General features: G+C 41.4%; 1 protein-coding gene across 5 annotated transcripts in view; it reads left to right on the plus strand.

The window, feature by feature from the left end:
- Positions 1-3,578: 3,578 nt before the first annotated feature.
- Positions 3,579-14,735, plus strand: part of trioa (trio Rho guanine nucleotide exchange factor a) — an 87,078-nt gene continuing 75,921 nt past the window's right edge. For 2 of the 5 annotated variants that reach the window (XM_051955030.1, XM_051955032.1), the window contains exon 1: positions 3,580-3,895. In XM_051955030.1, coding sequence (XP_051810990.1) covers positions 3,826-3,895 — 70 coding nt within the window. In that variant the 5' untranslated portion in view covers positions 3,580-3,825. Of the gene's footprint in view, positions 3,896-14,735 lie in introns of all 5 variants that reach the window. The other 3 variants (XM_051955029.1, XM_051955031.1, XM_022205381.2) reach the window with 2 other exon arrangements.

Below are 14,735 nucleotides of genomic sequence, written 5' to 3' on the forward strand. Positions count from 1 at the left end.
AGGAACATAGGGTGACCTATAAGAGTGGAAGTAGGAGCACACAGGGAGACTGCATCTTGTGTAGATGGTGTAATCTGAAGGAGATCAGTGACGGCAAAGTAGTGATAGGTGAGAGTGTAGCCAGACAGCATAGGATGGTGGTGTGTAGCATGACCCTGGTAGTGAAGAAGATGAAGAGGGCAAAGGCAGAGCAGAGGACCAAATGGTGGAAGCTGAAAAAGGAAGAGTGTTGTATGACTTTCAGAAAAGAGTTGAGACAGGCTTTGGATGGTCAGGAGGTGCTTCCAAATGACTGACAACTACAGCAAATGTGATCAGGGAGACAGGTCAGAGAGTACTTGCTGTGTCATCTGGAAGGAAAAGAGATAAGGAGACTTGGTGGTGGAATGAGGAGGTACAGGAGTGGATCCAGAGAAAGAGGTTAGCTAAGAAGAAGTGGGACACTGAGAGGACTTAAGAGAGTAGACAGGAGTACAGGGAGATGCAGCGTAAGGTGAAAGTAGAGGTGGCAAAGGCCAAACAAGGGGCTTACGATGACTTGTATGCTAGGTTGGACAGTAAGGAGGGAGAGGCTGACCTGTATAGGTTGGCAAGGCAGAGAGACAGAGATGGGAAGGATGTGCAGCAGGTTAGGGTGATAAAGGATAAGGATGGAAGTGTGTTGACAGGTGCCAATAGTGTGATGGGAAGATGGAAAGAGTACTTTGTAGAGTTGATGAACGAGGAAAATGAGAGAGAACGAAGAGTAGAAGAGGTGAGTGTTGTGGACCAGGAAGTAGCAAAGATTAGTGAGGAGGGCATTGAAGAGGATGAAGAGTGGAAAGGCACTTGGTCCAGATGATATACCTGTGGAGGTATGGAAGTGTCCCGGAGAGGTAGCAGTAGAGTTTCTGACTGGGTTGTTCAACAGGATCTTAGATAGTGAGAAGATGCCCGAGGAATGGAGGAGAAGTGTGCTGGTGCCCATCTTTAAGAACAAGGGAGATGTGCAGAGTTGTGGCAACTACAGAGGAATAAAGCTGATGAGCCACACGATGAAGCTATGGGAAAGAGTAGTTGAAGCTAGGCTAAGGGCAGAGGTGAACATCTGTGAGCAGCAGTATGGTTTCATGCCAAGAAAGAGTACAACAGATGCAATATTTGCTTTGAGAATGTTGACAGAGAAGTACAGAGAAAGTCATAAGGAGCTGCATTGTATCTTTGTAGATCTGGAGAAAGCTTATGACAGGGTACCCAGAGAGGAACTGTGGTTTTGTATGAGGAAGTATGGAGTGGCAGAGAAGTATGTTAGAGTGGTGCAGGACATGTATGAGGACTGTAAGACAGTGGTGAAGTGTGCTGTAGGTGGGACTACATCAGGGATCAGCTCTGAGCCCCTTCTTGTTTGCTATGGTGATGGACAGGATGACAGACGAGGTTAGACCGGAGTCTCCATGGACTATGATGTTTGCAGATGACATTGTGATCTGTAGTGAGAGCAGGGAACAGGTGGAGGAGAAGCTAGAGGTGTGGAGGTTTGCCCTGGAAAGGAGAGGAATGAAGGTTAGCCGCAGCAAGACGGAGTATCTGTGTGTGAATGAGAGGGACCCAAGTGGAAGAGTGAGGTTACAGGCAGAAGAGATCAAGAAGGTGGAGGATTTTAAGTACTTAGGATCAACAGTACAGAGCAATGGAGAGTGTGGAAAAGAGGAGAAGAAACATGTACAGGCAGGCTGGAACGGCTGGAGAAAAGTGTCAGGTGTGATGTGTGATAGAAGAGTTTCAGCTAAAATGAAAGGAAAGGTTTACAAAACTGTGGTGAGACCAGCCATGCTGTTTGATCTGGAGACAGTGTCCCTGAGGAAAAGACAGGAGGCAGAGCTGGAGGTAGCAGAACTGAAGATGCTGAGGTTCTCTTTGGGAGTGACCAGGATGGATAGGATCAGGAATGAGTACATCAGAGGGACAGCACATGTTAGAGGCTTTGGAGATAAAGTCAGAGAGGCCAGACTGAGATGGTTCAGACATGTCCAGAGGAGAGAGAGTGAATATATTGGTAGAAGAATGCTGAGTTTCCCACTGCCAGGCAGGAAGGCCTAGAGGAAAACCAAAGAGGAGGTTTATGGATGTGGTTAAAGAGGACATGAAGGTAGTTGGTGTGAGAGAAGAGGATGCAGAAGACAGGGTTAGATGGAGGCAATTGATTCGCTGTGGCGACCCCTGAAGGGAAAAGAAGATCCTCTGATAGATTTGATCAATGGGAATCAGTTATGGCCAAAATGGGCTGTAGTCTTGTGTTTAGCCAGCTTCGGCAACACAAATGAGATGTACTAGATTCCTAAAAATCCACTCAGATATCAGTGACGTGCTCTGAAGGTGCAGAGACTTTTAAAATGCTGCTGAAACACAGTTGTACATTAATTTAAATTAAATACATTATCATTGGTGGGAAAGGATGCCACAAGCACATTTAAAAAAGTTACTTATCTGAACTAAAGACACAAAGGAGGACAGAAAACTGATATTTTGCCCTGTATATCTGCATTGAATCAGCAGAAGCAATATCAAAAATAAAAAATATTTACTGTACATTTTATTTGATGGCACCTTTTATGACACTCAAGATCCCCTTACATCACGCAAAATGAGTATTATATGAGAAAAGCTGGTGTATAGGAGGATAAATAATTGGAAACAATGCAGAATGCCAGAGTACCTTATTGCATTTTATTTCTTTATATTTTAAACTGTTACCTAGTGCTTGAGTTTTGTGTTTCCTTCCGATAAAGACATTTAGACAGTAACTAATGCAGAAATACGCACAAATGGATGCAAAAAATTCACTGGAATGCAAAAGAATGAAATAATGTGTAGTTCTTAGTTCCAGCATTCAGATTTGTAATCTTAATATTGAAAATCTAAAGTATTTCTTGTGTTTTCTTTTTTCTGGGTAGAACTAGGGGTACCACAACAGGGCACATAAGTGGCACTGACAATTAATATGAACCCAAATATCCTAAATATCCTAAACATCAGATTTTTTATTTTTATTTTCATAGAGTAGAAGCTTCAGTTCCAGTTCAAACCAGCAGATGGTATCAGCACTACAGTTTAGATCAGAGAGGACAGAGAAAAGAAAACCTTCACAGAGCCTCAGTCAAAACAGCTGACCTTTTATATGAGAGATTTTATTTACTTCTCTACCTCTTCACCCTAGTATGAGTAACCAAATATTAATTCAGCTGTATAGACATGCCACTGAAACAATCAGCAGAGCTTGAATCCAAGTGTGTTTTTTGTTTCCTCCTAATTCTTGGTCCTTTCCCAAATCTGTCGCATAATTAGGTTGCATTAGACCGCTCAAGTTATCTACAAACATGCAGTTTTCATAAATATCATAATTAAAGACTTTACATTCCTTGTTCTTGTCTGTGTGTTTGGTTTTCATTGTCCTACATTTCCACTGGAAGTTGCTCGCACACGTACAAACACTGGCCGCCGTCGTTCCTTGATGACCCGCCGTCTGCTCATTTCCGAAAGCTCGCGGAGATTCACCGAGCAGCGACCCAGCCCCTCCCGCCCCCCCTCATCCGCGCTCCGGCGACTCTCCCCTCGGCTCCACTCCGAGGAGGAACCCGGTGCCCCCGGCTGATCGTTTCCAATTACGTTACCCCAAGATGGAGGTCTGCAGATGGCACAGCTAGCGTCTACGAGTCACCGTAGCCGTCCGTGTGGCTTTAATGACGCTTTAGTCCGGACAGGACTGATTGTGTGCCATCTTTTTGTCGATTTTCTGGGGGATCTACTTGGGAGATACTGAGCTCCCGGTTCGGGGTTGTGGCAGCCATGAGCTCCGGGGAAGGAGCGGAGGAGACGACGAAGGACGCCAGCGACATAGAGGCGTTCTTCAAAACCGGTAAGCCCGAAAATGAGTGGGAGAGGGTCGGGCTGAGCTCCGCGGAGAGCTGCTCCCTTTGGACCAGCTATGTGAGGGACATTGTTCCCATCTGTGTTGTGAGGTTTGGGGCTCGCATAGGGACGAGTTGGGTCCGCTTTAGGCCATGAAATTAACCACTACTGTCAGAAATGAAATACATAACAAATGGCTGTGACCAGCACAGTTGTATAAATCAGCGAAACGGGTTTCTTGAATGCATTTTTCCAACTAGCTACATAAGATAGCTCACACAGACGGTGTAGCCAGGCAATGTTAGCTACTGTGCTAATTGTCCGAGTTCCATCTCCGGACACTTCTCCCAGATTTTGCAGTACCTTGTTGGCTTTCCTTATGCTTTTCTTCACTAAACCGTAATCTGTGTTTCCATTCATTGGCTCTACTTAAATTATTTTACAACACAGCCTGCTTTAAAATGAGGAATGAAAGTTTCAGTTAGGAGAATGAAACAGCAACCGCAAATGAGTGTTTTCCGTCCAAGTCCTGCCTGTCACGGTTGGATCAGAGCGACTTTTTGTTATTGGGATTTACAACAATGCTACAATGGCAGATGTGTGATTTATGTCTGTCTAAACCCAGTGGAAAGACTGTAGCTTTTATTCAAACGAGAAAAACCTGCAGGTCAGGACTGTCCGACAATGGACGGTAGCTTAACTTACTAGTCTCAACATTAGCTTCCAGTGCTAGCCTGTGAGCTAGTGAATCCCGAATCAGATTTGGTGAATCTTGTCTGCTAGCTAACAAACGTTGGCTAGTTTAGCATTGCTAGCTTGGCAGTGAGTTGACAAAGCTGGCGTGTATCTTAACAGCATATCGGTATATTAATTAGAAACACGGGCAGTGTGTGTCTGAGTAAATTCAGCGTTTTGTTAGCTCGTTGTTTGTTGTTTTCCATGCTGTCAAAAAAATAGCACAACCGTCCAAGCTATGTAAACAATACATGGCGTGGCACATATAGCTTGGGTGTGCACTGTGCAGGAAAAGCTAGTTTTGTAGAGCAGCTACCAAGGCCAAAAGGCTGCCTTTTCCTCTTATCAAAATCTGCTTTTCGTGGTTATACCCAAGATTATCAGTGACACAGATTTTTCATGTGCTACAAAACTGGTGTCTTTACACATGGTGAGATGCTACTCAGTTCACAATTGCTAACATGAGCTAAGTAGGCTAATTTATCAGCAAGGACTGCTGAAGTCCTCACACAGGCCTACAGTGGTTTCATTGGCTCACAATGGCTCATGAACTGTGAATTCCAGGGGTCCATTGAAATGGTCACACAAACATAACGTTGACTGTTATTTTATCCAGCAGACTGAAAAGGGAAAACATGATTAAGGATGACATTTGATTAATGTACAGTAGCTTTATGCAGTTTGTCCAGATGATATAAACATATTTATTGGAGTTTCATTGGAGTTTCCTAGGATACAGCTAAATGAAATGGTGATCCATCATGGGCGAAGGTCTTTCTGTTTGTGGGTCTTTTGACATGAAAAAGCTGGTGAGCCCATGGGCAGCACTTGCATTTGCCAGATAACCCTGTAGCTCTGCTCCCTGGCTCCAGGCAGTGCATCAGATCCATGCTTGATGTCATGTCTGCTCGTGTCATCATCTAAGTCCACTTGCTTTGGTAGCTTCTAAGAATTACTGCTTATCTCTTTGAAACGCTTCGTCAATTAGCTAGTTGCTGATTGTATAGTTTGCAAGTAAATTTGTCATGGTGATGTATGCATAAGTGTTTTATAATCAAATAGAAAACTTTGATATATTGGATAGATGAAAGATAGAGAATACTAATGTGTGTGTTTTCTTCATAAGCCAAATCACTGACTGCGGTGTAGGACCTTTGTGATAGAACTGAGATTTTGAAGTACAGTTAGATGGGTGTAAACAAGGATGAGAATGCAGAGTATTGACACCCAGCTTCTGGCTCCTGTGGTTTTGTGTCTAGTGAGATAATAAGCCACAGAGGAAAGTTCAGTATCCGTATTGAGCTGATCTGATGGCTTCCTCTTAAGGAGAGAGGCGAGAAGCATCCTGTAAACTCACTTGCAACCACACTTTGTTTGTTTTGTTGATGGTGCACAGCTGTGGCCTTTCTGCTTCGCTGTTAATCAGATCTGTTGCTAATTTGTTGTATGATTAGAAAATTTAGAAATGCTTCTCCTTCTTATTACCACACGCCCATCTGCTGCAGTTGTACTTTGTAGCTTAGAAAAAGCTCTTTGTTTACCAATGAAGCACTTAAATCATATATTAACTTTATTTGTTTGTTTGAGAGACAGAATGAAATGGATAATTAGCTTCTTTTGCACTTTTAGCTCTTCTAGCATTGATGGGGCTGCCACTGCTGAATTTGTAGGAGAGAAACAAACAACAACAAATCTGTGTCTGTAGATGACAACACACACAAACTTGAAAAATCATGAATGAACATTTCATGCTGCTGTCTGCAGCTGACACTGTTACATCACAAGAATATTTTAACACAAGTATCATTTAAATTTGAGGCCAGTCTGTACTTTATGTATTCTCTTCTTCGCCACTTTCAAATAGAAACCTTCACCACAACAAACCTTCACTTCACCTCAACTGTGCCTGGTGTTAGCAAACTCACTTTGTCTTATTGGCTTCCACAGTACTTTTTTAAAAACTTGAAACAGGCTGCTGTCTTATATATAGATTCCATTGGAGCGTATGTTGTTGCACACCTTGTCATCCACACTTCTGAAACTACGCTCAGCGCTGATTATATGCTTTGTGTTACCGACTGTGCTGAAGTCATAAACAGCTGGTCTTTGTGCTAAATGTGGTCCTATTTCTCTCCACTGGGGTTGTTGATCTGTGCTGACTGTTGGGTGGTGCTTTGGTGTTGTTTGACCCTTGTGAGAGTTTCTGGCATTGGCATGGTTGTGCTGATGTCAACAGGACAGTGATTAACAAGACCACCTACTGTATGAGATAATTATAACCATGGACAAATATTTACTGTAAGCAGGAGACTGGATTTGCCTAACAGTAATTAGATTTTTGCTACAAACTGCACTCATGTCCCGTGTTTTTTTCTTAGTGGAAGCAGTGTCAGCTTGTAGAAATTCTTCTTCTACTGTGTCTTCAATCAAACTACTAACGTTACTGAGCTGTGTGTCTTGTTCATATTGTATACAATCTGTAGTACCTTAGGGTGAATGAATTAGTGTGATTATTGATTTAAAAACATTTCAAAATGGACCATCTTTGCTGTGTTCTCAGTTAGTCGTCTCAGTAGTGAAACCTGGAGTGAAACCAGTAAACGCCTCAGTGTAAATAGCCTTCCACTGTCTTTGTACAATAAACTAGTTGGGAGGCTTGAGTGTCACGTTCACGCTCCCCTCCTTTTTGTTTTGCTTGTGAACTTCCTCCTCATAGATCTGGGAATCTTGTTCTGACATGCACAGGTTTGGATGTCTTGCCACAGGCTACGCTTTTTTTTTTCTCCCTTCCTCCATCCCCAGCTCCATCCTTATCTCTTTTTCCATCCTTCGGCATTCGGTGTCTTTGTCTCTCCCATGTCCTCTCTCTTTGCGTTCTTCACCACTGTCTGTCTGCCCGCCTGCCTGATGTCTGAGCGTTCATTTGCCAGTGTCTGCCTCATGGTTTCCTCCCCCCCATTCTTGTTGTTGCGTCGTGTTAGGTCTCTCTGTCCTGATGCAAAATGACAACTAATAAAAAAAAAAAAAAAAGAAAGACAACACCTCGCTCCCCTGTCTCCCAGACTGGAATTAATACCTAGGCCCCTGAGCTCTCAAACAGTGAGTTTTGTTGTGGCATGTTGTCAATCATCAAGTTGTTCCACTCCAAACATATCGTTGGCTACACTGATGACTACGAGACTGATTTAGTGTTGATTTCATACACTTATTACTTGTTCGTAGTGAAGGGTATTATTCACAGTGGAAAGTATACAGTCGTCACTCCCGCTGGCTTGTGAATGAACGTTTAGAGGCTACAACAAGCCGTTCATAAGGTTGGTCTGTATGTTTGAATGAGCATCGGTGTGTACGTGTGTTTGTGCAAGAAAACGAGTGAAACAGACAAGCAGGAGAGAGGGAGGGAGAAATCTGATCCAGAGCTTGCATTTATGAGTCAGGCCCATTCACCCAGGATGAGGACTGGGCACGTGCGCGCACACACACACACACACGCACACACACACACGCACACACACACACACAACGCACACACACACACAGCGCACACACACGCACACGCACGCTGAGACTAATGGATATTGATCCAGGAGATGGAGACTGATTGAGGTCCCTCAGTAAAGGTTTCCTCCGGGCTTAAAGCTGCCAAGTCAGACGCAGAGCAGAGGCTGCAGCCTAATGCTGTACAAAGCAGATTTCTTTTATCATCCTGTGTTTATAGGATGGAAGTAAACAGAGCGTCCGTACATCACAGATGAATACAAATGACTGAATGAAGGCTGAGCATGCTGTCTTTGTTTAGCCTCTTTTGTGATAACATATGTATTGTTCTTATTTTTTTTACTTGACAAGTTGCTCAGAATCAGTAATCATCGACAAACTGCCAACTACATGAGTATGAAACATGGCACTTGAATCCAAGCCGCCAATTACCCAAAAAATCTGCCACTTTAAAGGATCTTTCTAGCAGGTTAGTAATGCACTTTCCTAAAGACCTGTGACAGAAACATTTAAAATGACTTGATTTTTAATACCCAGTATGAGTCCTGTCCCCAAAACCCAGGATCCAGCATTCCCCACAATATAGGACTTAATAACTGTGATGGCATAAAAATGGTTTGTTTTGTGCACTTACCACTTTAAATCTTCAAACTTAAGCTCCATCACTTCCGACCTGTAAGCGTCATATCATAGTGTCTCAGATTATGAAACAAATTAACTGATTAAATCTCATTAGTACAAATCATGTAAAAATTGTCATACAGCCATGAACAAGTTTAGCTTTTTGTTGTGAAACGTTACACACTATAGTCGAATACAACCAGAGTAGAACTGCATGAATATAGTCAAAGATTGTTTTGAGCAATCCTGAATATTTATCACAATTATTCGGACATTTTGATGACAGAACTAAATTTTGCACATTTTATTTAAATAAAATGCCACTTTCACTTCCCCGTTGGCCTGCATTCCTGCCAATGTACAATTCTTTACATTTAAATGAGACAGTGCATCTCTGGGAAGTAAAAAATAAAATGAGACTATTTTTCCTACCCAAAATGAAATCAGAGCTGGTTTTGTTTCCATATTGTGCAATACACTGATGCACTGAACAGTGTCACGGTGGTGGATTTCCGAGTGGACGCTGGACAAGGATTCAGTGAGGTAATGTTAGTGACTCTGTTCTTCCTGGCCTTTATGCGTCCATTGTGCTGCAGTAGAACAAGTTCGTTGTTGTGTTTTGCAGCACAGACTCAAGTCTCATACACTCTTTGCATATGATTTGTCCTTTCCTAACATCACTTGCTCTAGATTGAAAATGCTTTCAACCAATGCGGGACTAGCTCTTCAGCTTCTGCTCCAGAGATTTGATTTTTACTTTCTGTCCACTCTCTGTTGTACATTGCACTTACACTGTGGATAGCAGCTGCAACATCAGGGTCCAAAAAACACTGCAGTCATGCTGTTGTGGCTCACTGTTCTTTTATTGAGTGCTACTTTTGATGTAGAACAGTTTTCTGTACACCAAACATGTTCTTGAAATGTCAATCATGTTCATTTAATTGCGGCAAGTCAAAGTCATGTGTTGAGATCAATATTCAATTAATTGTGCAGCCCTCCCTAAACCAGAGATAATCAAAGTATCTATGAAAGATTCACAGATCCGATGTGGCCTTTTGGTATTGATAGAGGTCCTGACTCCATTAGGCAGATCATTTATCGGCAATGATGGGACAAGCCATTAATAAATTCACATTCTTTGTTTACATCATGACTACAGTGTTTCTTCTATTGACTACATAGTTCAGTCTTAGTGGGATGATTCTTTTCAGTTCTGTAGTATTACCAATTGTAACCTTGCGTATAAGGTATCCAGGTTACTTTCATGCAACAATGTATGCAGATTTTATCGTTTGGTTAAGAGAGGCCACTAGTATCAGATTGGTACTTTGTCCCAGCAGATGCAAATATTAAAAGCTGAGGAAATGTGAGAATCTGTGTTGGGAAACAAAGTCAGGATCAGTCGGTGCCTGTGAAGAAGTCTGTGATGGTAGAAAAATCTTTATCATGCCACAGTTGATGTTATATCACCAACCCCTGTCTATACGTGGCTGCATTGTTTAGCTAAGCTCAGTGACTTTTTAAAGTGACAAATGATCAGAATTTAGCTGCAGAAGTGTTTCAGAGCACAGAAATCAGTGGATTTGAAAGGCAAATTGTAAGATGCTCAGGCTGAGTAATCAAGAGGAACTCTTCTCTGCACTCAGGCATCATGTGGTTCGCAGTACAAGGGGCTTTGTGAAACCAGTAGTCGCTGTTCTCTGTCAATAGCTTTTCACACTTACTCACGCTCACAGGAGCTCTCTCTGATTTTCTGTTCTCCCTGATCCAGTCCTTTTGTGCTGTTACGGTTGCCGCGTACTGCATTTACTCTTGCTCTACAGTGATTTGCCATTTTTACTCATGCACACATAAATACCAGGTAGCCCACACTCCTCAGAAGTAACGGTACTATTGTGTAGCAGAGAGCGAGGCGAGCATAATAAATGGAACCCAGCTGGAGGGAAAGATGATGGTTATGAGGCTTGAGCCTTTTATTTAGTGAGGCAGCTTCAATCAAAAGCAAATGGATGCCTGAGTAAAAAGCTTTTTAGTAAAGGACTGGAGATTAAGCTAAAACACAGGGATTTAAAACATACTCCTTGTACTTGAAATGTTCCCTTTATTGTGGCATTGAAAATGTAATGTTTCGGTTGGAAAGGCATTCATCCCTTAAAATGAGGCACAAATACAACACTGGGCATATGGTAACAAAACCAGCAGCTCAGGCACTTGGATAAAAACATCCTATTTATATATGTGTATAGGGATGGAAAATCCTGCAATGAATAAAACTTTTTTTGGGGACTAATAGTATTGCAAACAATATAACTGATAGCCCGCTGCTGATCTTATTCTAGCAGAATTATCATCGCGTCCTGAATAACACCTTCTTTCTGTGATACACTCATTTTGGTGACAAAATTCAGAGAATATCAGTCAAAAAAAATTGTGTAAATAATTTACATTGCTCCTCTTTTCCCATGAGTAGTTAAGTAAACACACAATCTTTCTCACTCCTGATAACAGGTGCAGGTACATTAATTTTTAAAGGGAGATTACAGCTAGCAGAACAAGCCATACCCCCTCAATCTGCTGTGAGCTCAGTTTGACTGGGAGGATAGTGCATGTATGTGTGTGTTTGTTTTCTGGTTTGAATTGTCATCTGTTAAAGACTGGCAGTATGATCAAAGTTTTTGTGGATAATTAGCGTTCCGTGTTTCCAGTCTCTTTATTCAGTGAGAGGAATGACACCGTCAACCAGGATTGGTGGATGCAGGCTGTAGCCCGTGACACATTTAATATAAAATGGGTGTATCCAGAATGGAATGAAAACAACCAGAGTAGTATTTGACAAATCGCTGTGTAAAACACCCACTATCACTCCACATGACATGACAGAAACTCTTCTTTCTTAAAGCTTAGCAGGACAGGTTTCAGTTTGCTATCCTAACACTAAACAACAGTCAAAGCAGTCACAACACAGACATATTAAAAGCTACTAATGTCAGACTAGCTGGGGAAACGGGGGGACAGTAAGTTAAGGCTTCTCAGATAATACTGATGCTTTAAGCTTTTCTGCATTGAGGATGTAGTTTCAAGAGAACACCTCCAGAAAAAATCGAGTTATTTATTTTTTTTAACCTTGTTAAAATGCTCATATGGTATTTTTTTTATGTACTGGGGGATGCATTGTGAGTGAAATCATTAGTCAACACCACGGCTGAGCATTTCCGCCGTGAAACAAAAGTGAACTGATGACGGTCTCAAAAACACAGATACGAACAGCCACAGTTTCATACATTACAAACCTAAGGAACTAATCCTGTCAGCTGACACACTGGGTAATGTATCGTTAGTCTTCTTCAGATTCAGTTTGCACTTCAAATGTATGGCTGAATAGCTCCGATGATACCTTGCCCTTGTGTAGTTTGATGTCATAGGTGAACTGGTGTGCTCCAGTTGCAGTGAGAATTGAAGTGGTGAGAGTTGGGAACATAAAAGATGTGCACATTTTAGAGGGCTGTCAAGTTTATTGCCAACAGTTTTGCTACTTGATTCATTGGTTTAAGTAATTATAGAAACGAGCAGAAATCCTCTGATTGCAGCGTCTTAAAAGTAAATATTTCCTTTCTCTTTTCTTTGCGTTAACTGCCACACAGCTGCCGTATCAGAAACGGAAGTTAATCCAGGGCAATTTGCATAAAATTATATTAAGCATCATAGAAATCTGTGTCATGGTGCCCATTGCTAGCGAAACTCCCACCATGCCCTATACGTGCCAACACAGAGCTGACTGTAGTCTGAGTAACTGCCTCTTTCAGGGCTACCGTGTAAAAATTTCAGAGGCTCAGTCTGGTTGTGTATCCAGGTACTACAGTTAATTTGAAAGTGCATGTTCAGGCATGCATGTAGAGAATACAGGTTTTCACCCTCTTTTGTCTCTATATTTCAGCCAGTATCCTACCGGAGCCTTAAAACAAGATTTCTGACCACTTCTGTAGCAATAAAGAAAAGCTTAGAAGCAGAATTTTTTTTCCAAATATATTGCAGAACTGTTCAATTATCGGTACATGCATTGGATTGATTTTATTAAATTTATTGTACTTGAAGTGTTTATTGTCTTGGAAGATGGTACCAGATTGGAACTTGTTATTGGCAAACACTAAATGATAAATAACTGATGAACGGATCAGGGGCAAAAGAACTTGACCTGGACATCCCTACTTTTAACATACTCGTGGCATGGAAACAAATTGTGGGCTGCATGTGGATGTTCCCTAAGACGTTTGCCTAGACTCTCATGTATTTGGGGGATGAATGTGAATTTGGACAAAAAACCCATCCGTTGGCACCACTGCCACATTTTGAAAAAATACAATCTATTGAGCTTTGAAAGTTTCATGCAGTTTTCATTCCTTACATTAGTTTTCAAATGTATTAATAATCTTGCCCCCGAACCCTTATCCAAATTTATTCAAAGACAGAACAGCAGTAGAGTAACAAGAAGCAAGGTGAATGGAAACTGTAGCATACAAAAATGTAAGTCAACATTTGGACAGTCAGCTTTCTCTTTTAGAGGCTCTAAACTCTGGAATTCATTACCAACCGATATCAAATTAATCACAGATTTAAAACCCTTCTCTGCAAAGGTCAAGTGCTGGCTAAAAGCAAATCAGAGCTGTAATCACTCTTAGTTTGCAATGTTTTTTTATTAACTTATTTTGAACTGGTTTGTGTAATTATTTGTTTTTATGTGAACATGTATTTTATTGTTCTTTTGTAAACTTTTCTGTTAATTTATGATGTTATATATCCTGACTTTTATATTTAAAGGCCCATCTAGGGACAAGAGTTGGAAACTAGCATTTGCTATAAACTCTCTGTGCAGCACATCAGATTCATGCTAAGTAATGGAACTATGTTAAACTGCATCGTCCCTATCAAATAAATAAATTCAATTCAATTTACGTCATGCATGGACGCATGTGGTCTCGCATACAACAGTGGCCTTACACAGCCAGTAGTTATGTTGCATGTTTTTGGTCAAATGGTGATTGTAAGTCCATTATTTACTCTCATATTAGTTCTTTTTTTAGTCTACACTAACTCTTGGCATTTAACTGCTAAACTCTCCACTGTGTTTACCAGGTTGTCACTAATTTTGTTTGTGCTAAATGTTTCTGTGGTAAACATAATGCCAAGCTGGCACAGCACATCCCGCTCCTTCAGGCATTTGCTGTTGATCAGTGTAACACGGTCTTGGAAGATTTGGTCACCTGGGTTAGGTTTATTTTGGATTCACACTGACCTATTCCAGTGTGCAAAGTCTAGGTTAGCTTCTTTCGTGGTTGAATGTGCTGTTGAATTAACGTCATGAGGTGAGCCAAGAGGTGAATTTCTCATAGTGGCAGTAATAGTTTCCTGTCTGAGCCGCACTACGTTTAGTGGTTGGAAGCAAGCACACAGAGGATAAATGGGGAAATTTTACAAGGTCTTAAAAACTGATAAACTTACAAATGCAGATGAGGAAAGAATCAGGTGCAAAATGATCTTGTGCTATGTAAATGAAGCCATATACCTATAGGTATGGATACAAGTAGAAAAATTCTGGTTGCAAATTTAACATTTTAGGCACTATTATTGTAACACATTAAGAAGGAAGAATGTTTGACCTCACAGACTGGGGTCCACAGTTGAAATGGTCGGAAAACCCGACTCAGATGCCTGACTAGACTAAACACTGTAATTTTTCAATCAGAACACAGTGAGTGAGTGAAGCCATCAAAAGTAAAATGAATGGCAGCACTGCATTTATTTGTAGCCCACAGCGCATATGATGTCAGTGTGAACTTTTAGGTGTTCCACGGTAATACAGTCCTTCAACTAGAACAAAAAGCACTAGATTCAGTTTCAGAGGGAACAGCGTTCACTTCCCCTGATTGTCATATGCTTGTAAACGAGTTCAGTCTTCCTCTGGATGCGTCATGCATTGCAACGTAAAACACGACCTC

The sequence above is a fragment of the Acanthochromis polyacanthus genome, chromosome 11 (assembly GCF_021347895.1).
Source record: "Acanthochromis polyacanthus isolate Apoly-LR-REF ecotype Palm Island chromosome 11, KAUST_Apoly_ChrSc, whole genome shotgun sequence".
Classification (NCBI taxonomy): domain Eukaryota; kingdom Metazoa; phylum Chordata; class Actinopteri; family Pomacentridae; genus Acanthochromis; species Acanthochromis polyacanthus.